General features: G+C 39.6%; 1 protein-coding gene across 1 annotated transcript in view; it reads left to right on the top strand.

Annotated features, from left to right (window-relative positions):
- Window positions 1-8,850: 8,850 nt before the first annotated feature.
- Window positions 8,851-13,824, top strand: part of NR3C1 (nuclear receptor subfamily 3 group C member 1) — a 65,641-nt gene continuing 60,667 nt past the window's right edge. Inside the window, exons 1-2 of the mRNA XM_039351490.1 lie at window positions 8,851-9,177; window positions 10,998-12,152. Coding sequence (XP_039207424.1) covers window positions 11,008-12,152 — 1,145 coding nt within the window. The 5' untranslated portion in view covers window positions 8,851-9,177; window positions 10,998-11,007. The remainder of the gene's footprint in view (window positions 9,178-10,997; window positions 12,153-13,824) is intronic.

The raw sequence follows: 13,824 nt of genomic DNA, 5'->3' as shown, positions 1-13,824 counted from the left end.
GGAGATGCAAGTAGAAGGAGATTTCCATAATTCCACCTTGTTCACCAGTTATGAACTTTTCTGCACTGAAAAGCTTTGATCACCCTTAGTTATGCCTTACCTCCCATTTAGATTTCTCGGATGTGCTACATATGGGACTAAATTTGAAGAACTCCCAAAACTCAACTGATGCAGAATGCAATTTGCCCAAGTAACACCTCTACATCAAGGGCTGCAATGATTACCATTTTTTTCTGGGTGTAATTCAAGGTGCTGTATTTAATGCCCTTCGTGGGTTCTGTGTAGAACTGCTTCTACCTGATGTTCTCTCCTTGTCCTTTGAAGTCAGTAATGTAAGGTTTCCTCCGGGTCCTCATCCTTCAAAAATGCCAAAAGATTCCCTATATCAGAGTTTCTCAAATTGTCTTCTCTGGACCAGGATTCTTCCTCACATGAAATGGGCTATAACCTTGATAGATTTCATAAAGCATCAAGAACTATTTATTTTAGCAGACCTTTGGGATGTAAAGAGTGAACTGGTATAAATGTTATGGTTGTTTCTCAATGTCTGAGTAGCCTATATTGTTTATAAGCCACTCAGAAAAACACAAAAGCCTAATAAAATAAATAGATAAGCATAATAGTAGCAATTTTAAAAAATCTTTTTAAAATATGCAAGGTGGAGAAAACAGAAGTGTAAATAGTTACCATTAAGAAGTAATGACTAAGAAAAAAGTATTCTTAAAATAATTAGTAAAGAAAGACATTATTCAAGCTACAAGAAAGGGAACATAAAAACCAACCACAGTTATCTCTGCATCTTTATTTAAATATCAATACCTCTTTCTCTTTTTGGTACAATAATTTCATCATAAATATCAGGTAGAAGGGAGAGGAGACTTTACACTGATCTTAATCAAAAGTTAATTATCACCATCAATCAAAAATGAAAAGTTCTTGATGGAGTTGCCTTATGGAAATGGAGTAGGCAGGCAGGAATGAAGATTTCAGGAAGTTGTACTGATTGTACTGATAAGTAGTCTCTGTATATATGCATGTCTGAGGTGAGAGTTTTCTTTTTAATGTATCTTCACTGGGATTATCAGGTAATAAATAAATATTGTTGGCAATAACCAAGAATTATTTGGTTGGCTGGGCCATCAATTATTTCTTTTCCAAATTGCTGGGCAATCAGATTTTTAAAAAATCATCAATGCTACTATCAGATATAGCACAATAATAAAGGCATAATAAATGCTGTTAACCTGGTAGATTCGTGTTTATTCTTAGACAACTGTATGGTTAATGACCATGTTACATAGTTTCATTAATTAACAGCACTGTCTGGCTATAGTTTTGATGTAATCTACAAAGCTCCACCAAACTGGAGAACACTTTATTTGACATAGTGAATCCTCTTCTAAGTCTGCAATATTTAAATTTAATCAGGAGGTACTTTTCTGTCATCTTTAGTGCATTTGGAAGTTATCTGACAGGCTTTCTCATGCTACTTCTATCCTACAAGATTACTTATTAAAAAGTCCACCTAGCCTTTTCTCTGGCAACTTTCCACCATCACTGAAATGTATGGGAACACACACACACACACACACACACACACACACCTGCAGATTGGTCTGTGATTTCATTCATTTACTTTAGAGCTATTATAATTATGCTATTCTTATTCATTTATTATTTCTGTTTAACTAACTTCTATTATGCTTTGACATTTACTTTGTACTTCCTGTTGCTAGTCAGCCCACCTGTTCAATAAAAAGTGTCTGTGTGATTGCTACTCAGACAGGAGGAACTGAGGTAGATCAGACTAAGAAAAAGTATATAACCATGGAGAAGAGGAACTAATACTTATGTGGAAATAGAAAAGTGAAAAGGAAGGGAAGTTTTGAAAAGAATGATTTAGAAGAGGCCTATTTTGCATATTACTCATGTGGGAAGAAACTATTCAATTTCAGTGCAATTGTAACTAGATCGGTGTCATCACTTCCTATACACACAAAGGGCTATATGTATATGGGAAACTTTTTCACAGAAGCTACTACCCAAACTGCAAATCTAATCAAACAATAATCGAATTCTCATGTGTACCTATAGCATTCTCTGTTTCAGATGTTCCTGTATAATATATGACAGTGGTGGCGAACCTAGGCACATGTGCCAGAGACGGCACTCAGAGCCCTCTCTGTGGGCACGCGTGGCATCGCCCCAGCCTCGCCTCCACCACGGCCCACTCCTCACCAGCAGCCTCCCTGGAGGAGTTGCCTCCGGGCGCGGCCCGTGTGGAGCAGCACAGCCAAGGACATGGCAGCCGGGCAGCAGGCACTCCACCTTTGCACTCTGTCCCACACATATGATGCTGCAGGGTGTGGGCAGAGGACATGGTCACCATGGCCCTGCAGGGCCGCCTGGGCAATCTGCGGTGGGCCGTGGAGGTGGTAGGTGGCCCTGCAGGCAGGGCGGGGACAGGAACAGGCAGGGGCAGGCAGGGGCAGGGTGGGGGGGCGAGGTGGTTTTGGGGCACTCGGTGTCTAAAAGGTTCGCCATCACTGATATATGATTATCGGGGCAGAGACGCTGCACAAAACAAGTTCTAACTGAATCTTCCATTGGGTGGGGCCTATTTAATTGAATAAAGCACCTTTTCTAATGACATTCTTTCCAAAAATGTGCTATAAAATGTGCATATTAAGAGCTGTGGTGGTACAGCGGTTAGAGTGCTGTACTACAGGCTACTTCTGCTGACTGCCAGATGCCAGCAGTTTAGCAGTTTGATTTTCACCGGCCTTCCATCTTCTGAGGTCAGTAAAATGAGGACTCAGATTGTTGGGGGTAATATGCTGACTCTGTAAACTGCTTAGAGAGTGTTGTAAGGCACTATGAAATGGTATATATCTCTAAGTGCTATTGCTAATGCTATTGTGTCTCTCAGAAAATTGATTGGACAAGCCATAATTGTTGAACGAATAGATAAACTATGTGAGAAGCAATGAGGTCTCAAAAAATGAAACAACTCATCTTAGTAAAGAGGTCAACTAAATTAATTTTGTGGTTAGTGAGATGACGTAGCTTAATACAGTATATAATTAAACAAAGAGATCAAGTTTTATTTAGGTTGTATAGTCATACAGCACACGTGTACACCAAACTGAAAATGCATTTTGTCTTGACATTTTGACAGAATTCAAAATGAATTTCCCCCCCTCCCTGCCCAGTCCACTGAGCTGGAAAGGTTGGAGACCGCTGCTTTAGAGCAGGGCTTTTCAACCAGTGGTATGCCCTGCCCAGCCTTGCCAAGTGTAGCGGGGGGAGGGAACGAGCTAAAGCGGCGCAGCGCAGGACTTGCCATGAGAGAGTCCTCAGGAGCCGTAGTACTGCTGGGCCGAGATAAAGGCCTCAGGATTGGCACTTCCTGCACACCCAGAAAAGAGGAGAAGGCGGGCGGAGATAGGAGAGGCTATAAAAGGAGGCAGTTTTGGTGAGAGAGACAGGAAAAAAAGAAGCAACCTTGGGAGGAGGAGTCAGCTGGACTTGCACCAAAGAGAAAAGAAGGAGGGGAGGGAAAGAGGAGAGGAGATAAAACAGGCCAGCCAGGAGTCGATCTACAACTTCGTGGCAGCCATCGGTGCCAGGCACACACACAGGTGGAAGGGGAAAATGGGAAAAAGCAGTTGGGGAGGGGTTACCCTCCATGAGGAATGAAGAAAGGCACCATCAGCTGGACAGAGGCACAGAGGGAGGAATGGGAATGAGACAGGGGAAGGCAGGGAAGGATGCAGGGAGGGAAATAGGAAGGAAGGAAGAGAAGGAAAGAGATGGGAATGAGAAAGGAGGAGGCAGGGAAGGAGGGAGGGAAACAGAAAAGAGGGGAAGGAAGGAGATGGGAATGAGAAAAAAGTGGTACAATCGGTGAAAAGGTTGAAAAGCCCTGCTTTAGAGCAGGGGTCCCCCAACCCCTGGTCCATGGACTGGCACCGGTCCACAGCATGCCAGCAAGCAGGCTGCATAAACAAGCAAAACTCCATCCTCGGGATGCAGGCAGTATTCAAAACCACGCCCCTTCCGGTCCGCGGAAAAACCTTTCTCAATGGCACAAAGTCCCTGGTGCCCAAAAGGTCGGTGACTTCTGCTTTAAAAGACCTCTGCTTATTCCAATGGACACTACACTGAGGATCACATAAGAGTCCAAATTCTTATTTTGCTATCAACATTTCTATAAAGCTGTTTAGTAAGATGATCAGAACTTTTGTGGCTGGATGGTAATTAATATGTAATAACAGCAAGTTCCATCCCTAGTATCAGTCAGAAGTAGTAAAGATATTGGAATGATATTTCAACACTGTTATCTCCTATATGAGATCAAATCAGTTGAAGCTGGATTTCACCAAGAACTGGAGCACTGTGAAATGATGACACACTATTTCTTCATTAGGAACTCCACCTATTCTAATACTCCCATCAGCCTCTGTCACTCTATCATTGCTCAAGTGTCATCCTCTTACTCCTCAAACCTCTGCCCTTTTCCATTTGAACAGCTGGCAGGTGCCACAGTCAGAATGTTGTGACCTGTCAGGCAGTCTTGGCTTATAAAATTATTACAAATGAAAATGTTGAAGGATATGTCAACATATGTCATCTACTTATTTCCATGACTATTTTGTATCTGAATAGCCCTTTCAATGAATCAAGGGAAGTTGATGATTTTAGTTGCATGAAAGAACACCACAAATATTTAATTGTCTTTGACTATCATTATGGGAAATTTGGATATGCAGTAGTGTAACATTCCTTTTCTCAGTTTTCATGTGATTTTTGAAACACATTTCTCATAAAATTGAGGGTTTTTTAGTACTTTATTTGAACAATTTGCCCATTTGCCTGGTGTCCATACTTCAACACCTTTCTAACTACAACTCTTATGCTGCACTAAAGATATGGCTTTATGGCACTATATAGGCTACTGTATTTTCTCAAACAAAAAGCAAATGGATACACTAAAACGGAATATATAGTTCTGAGAGCTTTCTTCAAAATGAGCAAAAATCATCAATGATTCAAGAGTTGAAACTAAGAAATACCATTCATTTGTAAATGCAGGGCTTTTTTTGTCATAGAATGCCCAGAACGGAGTTCCGGCACCTGTTTTGGATGGAACCTTGTAGGGTAGGCAAGGCGGGTTGTATGACGTGTGTGAGTTCCGGCACCTTTTTTTTTTTTTTTTTTTTTTACAAAAAAAGCACTGTGTAGATGTCCTATATTTTACCTTTGTTTACCTGCTTTCAGTTGCAGGCTATCAAGGACATACATTTTTCCTGAAGCTTGCCAATTTTTATCATAAATTTATTCCTAATTTTGCTGCACAAACTACACCAACTCATCTTACCAAGGGGGTACATTTTGAATGGGATTCCAACACACTAATAAACTTTTCTTCTTCTCAACAGGAGTTAATCTTTTAGATACCCTCTATCATCCAGATCAGGGTGACATTTCCCATTTTCCCTTGGGATCTGTACTTTTATAGTCCAAGTTGAGGGCACTCTCTGCCAATATTTTCAGGCAAATATTTTTACATGAAAGTTACTAGGATATCTGTGGCCTTTAAAGAAGTCTTTTAGCAATGGGGCCATTCCTTCAAAGATCCAAACTGACCACAATTTGAAACAGACTTCTCACAAATTCACAGCTTAGGTGGGAACATTCTTTTCCTCATTTTAACTTTCATTTCTTATGTTTTTAGCTTGCAGAATAAGCTAGTGCAGTGATGGCAAACCTTTTAGAGACCAAGTGCCCAAACTGCAACCCAAAACCCACTTATGCATCGTCGGGTGCCGAGTGGGTGTGGCCCATTGGCTGGGTGTGGCTGCAGTGGTAACAGCAGACTGGGTGGGACTAAAAAGTTCAATCAATCAATTCCAACTTTGCAAGATCTTTTTTTTTTCCATGAAAAGTTGAAATTAACTGATTGATTGAAACTTTTTTTTTGTACACGGCGGTGGAGGCCTAACGCAAAAAGGTTTTATAAAACCCAGCTGACAGCCTAGGACTGGGGCAATGGCACACGTGCCCACAGAGAGGGCTCTGAGTGCCGCCTCTGGCACCCGTGCCATAGGTTCGCCACCACTGAGCTAGTGGATAATTTATCATCTAAACCAAAATATTCCCTATTTTACAATCCTTATCCCATCTCCGTTCTGGACTTGGAAAACTTTCCCCTCTTTTCCTTGGCATCTGGTTCACTCTGTAAAACTCGGGATTGGAAGGAAAGTTTTTCCCTACCTGATCAAATCTACACTCAGCTAGAGCAGGATCCATATGTACAGACTCAGTTAGATGATCTTCAAGCAATTCTTCCATTTTTTCTTTTCCTCCCTTTTCTTGGGAATGGGGAGAATAACATCACAACAATTGGTTAGAGTTCTTCCAGCTGGACATTATGGAATATTTTAAATGATCCATTTCCTCCTCCATGACTTTTCATACACTCAAATTAGAGCAGATTTCAATGCCAATGTTTCTTTTCCACATTCAGCAGCATGACAAGTTTTCAGCCAACAAATTAGCTTGACATTACATCCCCCCTCTTTCCCATAGAGGCTTTGGCATACAGTTTCCCTGGCATCTATTAGTAACCTACTATGTATGAAGAGTCTAGATGCAAGCTTCCAGGTGAATGGCTTTGATTTTTGAAGAGGCAGATATGTGTATAAAGTTGGGAGAAGAGGAAATGAAAGAGAATAGAGATTTGCTTAATATGTGTAAGACCAGCATATCTGCCTGATGATTGGATGACTGTCATTATTGTTTCCTTTCATGGGTAGCAAGAAGGAATGCTAAAAAAATAGTAGGGGATTCATTTGTTAAGTATGCTTGAGAAATTGTTTAGAATATTCTGATTCAAGAGGTAGCAATGAGTAAACATTTGGGAACTGCCATGGAGATATTTATGTTTTACTCCTGTTTACCTGTTTTTACTTGCAGGCTATCTGCTATAAAAGAAAACACAAAACATGAAATATAATTCATTTCACTAATTTTTAATAACCAAAAAATGAAAATAAAAAACAGCAAATAACTTATTTATCAGATAAACTTTGCTTACTAGGTAAGCAGGCAATTGCAAGTAGTCTTCAAACTGCACAAAAGCAGATGACGAACAGAGATCCTTCAATCGTTTTCCCTAGTGCTTAGAAACTACACCTTTGCCTCTAAATTTTGTACATGGCACCCACCCTATCTAACCCTATCTACAAACAGCAAGGTATTCCTGCTATTGTACTGACCAGGCTATTTTTCTATTTTAAAAAAAAAATCCCAACCCCAAAATACAAAAATAAAATTCAAGCATGGAAACACTCATTCAAAGCAGCCAAGGTTTATTTTAGATGCAGAACAGAACTATTTAATGCTAACTCAAATTAAACTCCCAGATCATTACTGTCTTTTCAAACTTGGGACATCTGAAGTAGCCATTCTAGGTTCAAAACAGTGCTCTCCATATGTTTGCTCAACTTTTATGTGCTATGTACCTTAAATTAAATTGAATATATATATTCTAGAAGTGTAGGTCTGCATGTGAACACTACATGAAAAAATACCACATACCGTAGTTACCAAATTGATAATTATAAGCACAGAAATTCATCATGCAAGTCTTCCTCCACTTCGTTTTCATTGGACATGTATATCCTAAAACTGAACTGTTAGCTAACCATTAGCTAATGCAGAACTTGTTTTCTTGCTGACCTATAATTAATATTGAAAACTGTTTCAAAATGAGAAACATAATGACGAGGCCTGTTCCTCTAATAGTCAACAATTGCCTATATAGAATACAATGTATACACATTCACTCCTTCCCCAAAATCTCACCTGTTTAAGTAGATTTTTTTCTAATAATGCATATATAAGATGGCACCCTGCATTTACAATTCTAAAAAGTGTATTTTCTAGGAAATACTGAAACCTTTTCCTGTCACTTTGGCTTAACGCGTCAGAGCTGGCCCTTCAATCCTCTCTGAAGGGTTGTTGCCTTTTTTCGTCGTCCTTGTTCGCTCTTTTCCCCCTTTGAACAGCTCAGACCTGATTAAAAAATTAGTTCACGAGGTTGATTACGATTTCCTCATAAGTGAAATACGCGAAGGCGGGCTGTCACTCATCGCAATTACCTTTTAAAATGCAGCGGGATTGACGTCTAAATCAACATGCTGCTTATAAAAACAAAACCAAAAAATAATAATAAAAAAAACCGTAGCCTGCAGAGGGCAAAACAAGAAACCGAAAAGGAAAAAAGAAAGTAAGGTAGGGAAGAAAAAAGAAACTGTAATTGAAAGGGGCACGTCTGGAGAGGGGAAAAACTAAAAAGAGGAGGTGGTGGAGGCCCTGCCGGGGGCTGCAGTTGCTGTTCTCAGTCAACAGGTTGCACCGTTCCCCCTCGGCTGCCCCGCAATGCGCGAGCTCGTGCGCTCGCGCGCCCGCAGGCGCCTTCCCTGCGCGCGCTCCCCCGCCCTGCCGCGTCTCTGCTCTCTTTCCCTGTCTGGGGGAGGGAGGGGGGAAAGACGGAGGAGGAGGAGGAGGAGGAGGCTGCCGCTGCTGCGGCTGCTGCTAGCACGGTCGTAGTCCTCCATTTTGTGGCTGGGGGAAACCGTAGAGCTGAGCGCAGACGGAGTGGCTGGCGGGGGGAGGAGGAAGAGGAGGAGGAAGAAAAAGAGAAGGAGGAGGAGGCGGAGGAGGAGGGGAAGAAGAAGGGGAGGGCGGGACGCCCGTGCAGAGGGAGGCGGGGGAGACGTGGAGAAGGAGAAGGAGAGGAGGGAGAAAGTGTGACTTTAATTAATCGCGGGGGGGGGGCAGAAGTGTGTGCGTGTGCTGCACGCGAGCGGGGCTGGGTGGGAGAGGAGCAGGTGAGGGGCTGCGGCTGTGTGTCTGTGTGTATGTGAGTGCGTGTGTGTAGGAGCGCGGTCCGCCTGTCAGTGTGCGTGTGGGGAGGAAAAGGAGGGGGCAGCTGCTTACCTCCTCATCTGCAAAGGGGCGGCTGCTTTCACCCCCCACCCCACACCCAATCCCGTCGCCCCGTAACTCTGCTTCCTTCCAGTCCCCACCAAGTTGTTTATTTGCTTCGCTGCATGCTGGAGCCATGGAAGTTGGTGGTTAGGAGGACTCCCAGCGCCCCCACTCGATACGGTAAGGGGTGTCTTCTTTTTTTCACCCCCCCCCCCCAGGTGTGGGCCGAGGGAGGAATGGTTTCTACTTTTAGGCTCTGTCCCTCTCGAAGGGAGGTGCACGGCTGAAGCGGCGGCCGAGTGCTTTTTCTGTAGAGGTCACCCTCCACCCTGTCAGTAATGCCTTCCCCCCCCCCACTCCCGCCATTAAGATCTAGCGGCTTGCTGCCGAGTGGTGAGGCCAGAGAAGGGTGGCAGCCCCTTCCCTCGATCCATTGCGTCGCTTAACTTTAAAGTCCTCCTCATTGGGACGAGGGAGAAGGCTCTGGTGTGGTTTAAATAATGTTCATATATGTACGCATCTATATCTATAATGTAGACGGGGAGGGGGGGGGGCGAAGAGTGATTTCCTATTGTGTTCCACAACCATCTTTGGCTCCTTTTAATCCCAAAAGAGAATGTCCAAAATAGGCTCTCTTCTTGGAAAGGAACGATTTTAAGTTTGCAATCTTGTATCTGTTTACTTAGGAGTAAGGGACTCTGAATTCAACGGACTTTCTTACCATAGACGTGTATGGGACTGCACTGCAAAAGTAGTATAAATCTTATGTAATGGGTTCCTCCCTCTACTTTATCTACCCCACGACTTAAAAAAAAAAGTCTATTTGCACGGTTTGGGTTTTTTTAAAAAAAGATGTTCACTTTTTTTTAAAAAAAAAAAAGTATGCTATCGCCTCCCTTTTGTTCCCCCTTTTTTTTATTTTGGCGGCCCCATGGATTGGAAACAGACAAGGAATTGAAAACTTGGACTTGGTTGGAATTCTTTTTTTTTTTTTTTAAGGAAAGGGCTGATGTTATTTTGCAGAAGTGGGCGTGCCAGGCAAATGCTCAACAGGTCCCGACACATTTTTTCTTTCTTTTTTTCATCTTTACAAGAAGGAGAATTTCAACTCAAAAAAGATTAAATATCTTTGGAGTTGCTTTTTTCTCTTCCAGCAAATGAATCACATGATAAGATTTATCCCTTTTGGCGTTGCCTGTCATATAATGACAAGGAGAGAAACTTGTCAAATGTGGTAACTCCGGTTCTTTTTCTGTCCTTCCCTCTTTTTTTTTTACTTTAGAGCTATGTTATGGTGTGGATCTTTTAAAATTGTGCAATTCTTTTTGTCAAAGCCCAAAAAGAATGTTAAAAGTTTCATGCAACTTTTGAGGAGGATATGCAGAATTGGCTGTGTCATTTGTATATGTTGCCTTTTTGTTTATTGTAAGTCGCCTTCTTGCCATTCATAAATACGCCTAGGCAGTTTCATGAATTTCTGGAAAATCTGTGCAAATATGTTAAGGATAGATAAATGTTACTATAATAATTTTTGGTATTTTAAGAATAAGATCTTATTTCTAAATTACTATTTCTAAATAAACAGCCATACTAATGAAAGTTAAGAATAGATCATACTGAGAAATTTGGATAATGAATGGATGATGGATACAAATGCAACAATATTTAAATAGACCTGAGAGAGATTTCTTGAAAATAAAATAATTTAGGAAAAGTATACAAACAAAGTTACTTTTTATTTTACTATTTATAAACAGCCTTTAATTTGACATGAATTAAATGCTATATTAAATAGCTAATTTGGGGTTTTTTTGTTTGATTATATTAGACAAATATTATTTGATTAAATTAAGATAACTTTCAAGCCATCGGGGTGCTTTGTATTAGAAATATTTAAGAGACATTGGGAACTATTAAGTCTATTTAATATTTTTTCTTGGGGTCAGTACTTATACTTCTGATCTCAGGCTAATGATGGTTTCTTTTGTTTTTTTTATTAGTATTAAAATAATGGAACCCAAAGAATCATTGAAATCCACTGGAAGGGAGGAAAGAGGAAAAAGTATTCACTTTCATCCATCCTTTAGGGGTGGTGCTTCTGTCAAGACTCCAGTATCTACATCTACCCTGTCTGCCTCTTCTCAATCTGACTCCAAGCAACCTGTTCTGTGTGACTTGCCAAAAGGGTTAGGAAGCAATGTGCCACAGCCGGATCTCTCCAAAGCAGTGTCACTCTCAATGGGACTGTATATGGGTGAAACCGATACAAAAGTAATGGGAAATGAACTTGGATTTCCTCAGCAAGGCCAAATCAGCCTCTCCTCTGGAGAAACAGATTTTAGACTCCTTGAAGAAAGCATAGCAAGCTTGAATAAATCCTCTACTCTGACAGAAGGCTCGAAAGGAGTTGCATCTACTGATGTGTCCCTAGAACCAGATTTCCCAGCTATGACTAGTCGTGATCTTGCTTTAAATCAAGGGTCTTTATCACAAGGCCAAGTTGACAGTAACAGTGGCAACTTGAAGCTCTTTTCGGAAGACCAAAGCACTTTTGATATTTTGCAAGATTTTGATTTGCCCCCGGTGTCTCCTGGAAGAGAAACAAATGGAAGCCCTTGGAGAATGGATCCTGTTCTGGATGAAAGTAGCTTGCTTTCGCCTCTTGGTGGGGATGAGAGTTTTCTTTTGGAAGGAAATGAAATGGAGGATTGCAAGCCTCCCATTTTACCAGACACAAAGCCTAATATTAATGAATGTGAGGATCTTTTGTCAAGTTCTACAATGCAGATGCCACAAGTGAAAACTGAAAAAGAAGATTTTATTGAATTATGTACCCCTGGAGTAATAAAGCAGGAGAAAATAGGCACAACTTACTGCCAGGCTACTTTTTCTGGGTCAAGTATGGTTGGAAATAAAACATCTGCCATTTCTGTTCATGGTGTTAGTACTTCTGGAGGACAAGTTTACCACTATGATTTGAACACTGCATCTGTCACTCAACAGCAGGATAAGAAACCTTTTTTCAATGCCATTCCATCTCATTCTGTTAGTTCAGAAAATTGGAATAAGTGCCAGGGATCTGGAGATGATGCCCTTGCACCAGTGGGGACTTTGAATTTTTCAAACAGATCTGTCTTCTCTAATGGATATTCAAGGTAAGATACTTTTTTTTCTATTTAAACTTAATAGAATGCTTCTATGTAATATGAAGGTAGTAATGTTCATTATTTACTTCATTGAAAAATAGGTTATATGCAGTGCGGGTCAAGTCATTACAAGTTTACATTTTATAATTATAATAAAGGAGAATAAATAAAAATGGCTACTTTGCCATTTAGGTTACTTTTTAACTAAAGACAATAAATTAGTTTCAATTTTTATTTCAATTAGTTTCAGCATTCAATTCAATATTGCATTGGTTCTCATGATATCTTATTGAATAAAAATCTATTTTATTCTTTACCCATTTTAGCAAATAAAATATAAAGCCTAGGATTTTTGTAGTAGGATTTAAATTTTAATGCTGAACATAAGTAAATTTTGGACAATGTGCAGATTAAGCTATGTGAAATAGTGTTTTTGTCACTGCTAACTGTGGAATATACATTCAGATTCAGAAGTATAAAATTTGTCGCTGTCATCTAACAATTTCAATTCTACATTGTTACATCTTTTTTCCTGTAAGATTAAAATCTCATTTAATGTTTTAATCTATATTTAAGTGATTTCAGGCAGCTATATTCTAACAGAAGTTTCATCTTTAATTTTTGCAGTACTTAATTTTTTTCTTCTAACAAATGTTGGCATCTATTTTTCTTAATAAACTTGCTGTTCCTTCGAAAGTTGAGTTCTAATGGATTTTTACTTAACTAGATATAATTTACCTGTGAGTTTGTTATTGGAATAAAATATCAAAGTATTGTATATTGAATATAGTAGTCCAGTTTTCATTGAACTATTTTGTTCTTTTGTTTTTTCGGTCTTTATTAAGAACATAGGCACACATATGAAATAGCACAGAACATGCATCAATTTTCTACTTTCTATATGTTCTGTTTTCACTCATGACAATTATTGTGGTAGAGGAAAAGAAGAAATAGTTTGGACACTATATCACTATATAGAGAAGGGAATATTGTAATGCAATGAATATTGCTTCATATTAATTTGATTTTAAACAACCCTTTTTAAAGTAGAAACAGTTTTATAGTACATACTTGTTGCAAGTTGTCTGTTATTTTCCTTTTCATATTTTTATTATATTGTTATGTAGTGAATTTACAACAAATCTCCTGGAATTAAAATTCTGCAAATAAGCTGCTTGCATCATTCTTTTTGTAAAAATATCAACAAAAAGAATATCCTTTAAACAGTTTATACTTTTGTAGTGAAGCTATACATCTTTAGGAGGTTTATTCTAAAGACTTTTAAAATGATGATTTGGTGTGTCTAAAGTTTCTGAAATGTGTATGAATTCAAAATACTTTTTGCGTTTGTTGCTTAGTTGAAGTCCCTTTTTTTCTTACCTTGATTTTTATCTGATATTTAATATAAAAGATAAATTAAAATGTTTATTATAGATTGTATACTTTAATTTTTTAAAATGGAAGCATAATTATTAATATGTTGTTCAAATAACATTATTAATCACTTGTTTGAAAATGAACTTCCACCTTGCTCTCTGTCCATTCCTGTGCTTCTCTAAATTTGTTTTATAGCATTCTTCAACATCTGGTGTAGCTTTAGGGTTAGAAGTTGAACATGTTCTGTCCAAGGCATCTACTTTGCTAATAAACAGGCGGTGGAATTCAACTCCTAAAATCCCAA

This window comes from Crotalus tigris, unplaced genomic scaffold (genome assembly GCF_016545835.1).
Source record: "Crotalus tigris isolate CLP2741 ecotype Arizona unplaced genomic scaffold, ASM1654583v1 scf7180000017568.12009008, whole genome shotgun sequence".
Lineage (NCBI taxonomy): Eukaryota > Metazoa > Chordata > Lepidosauria > Squamata > Viperidae > Crotalus > Crotalus tigris.
The sequence above is the reverse complement of the archived record's forward strand: the minus strand, read 5'-3'. Positions and strand labels throughout refer to the sequence as shown.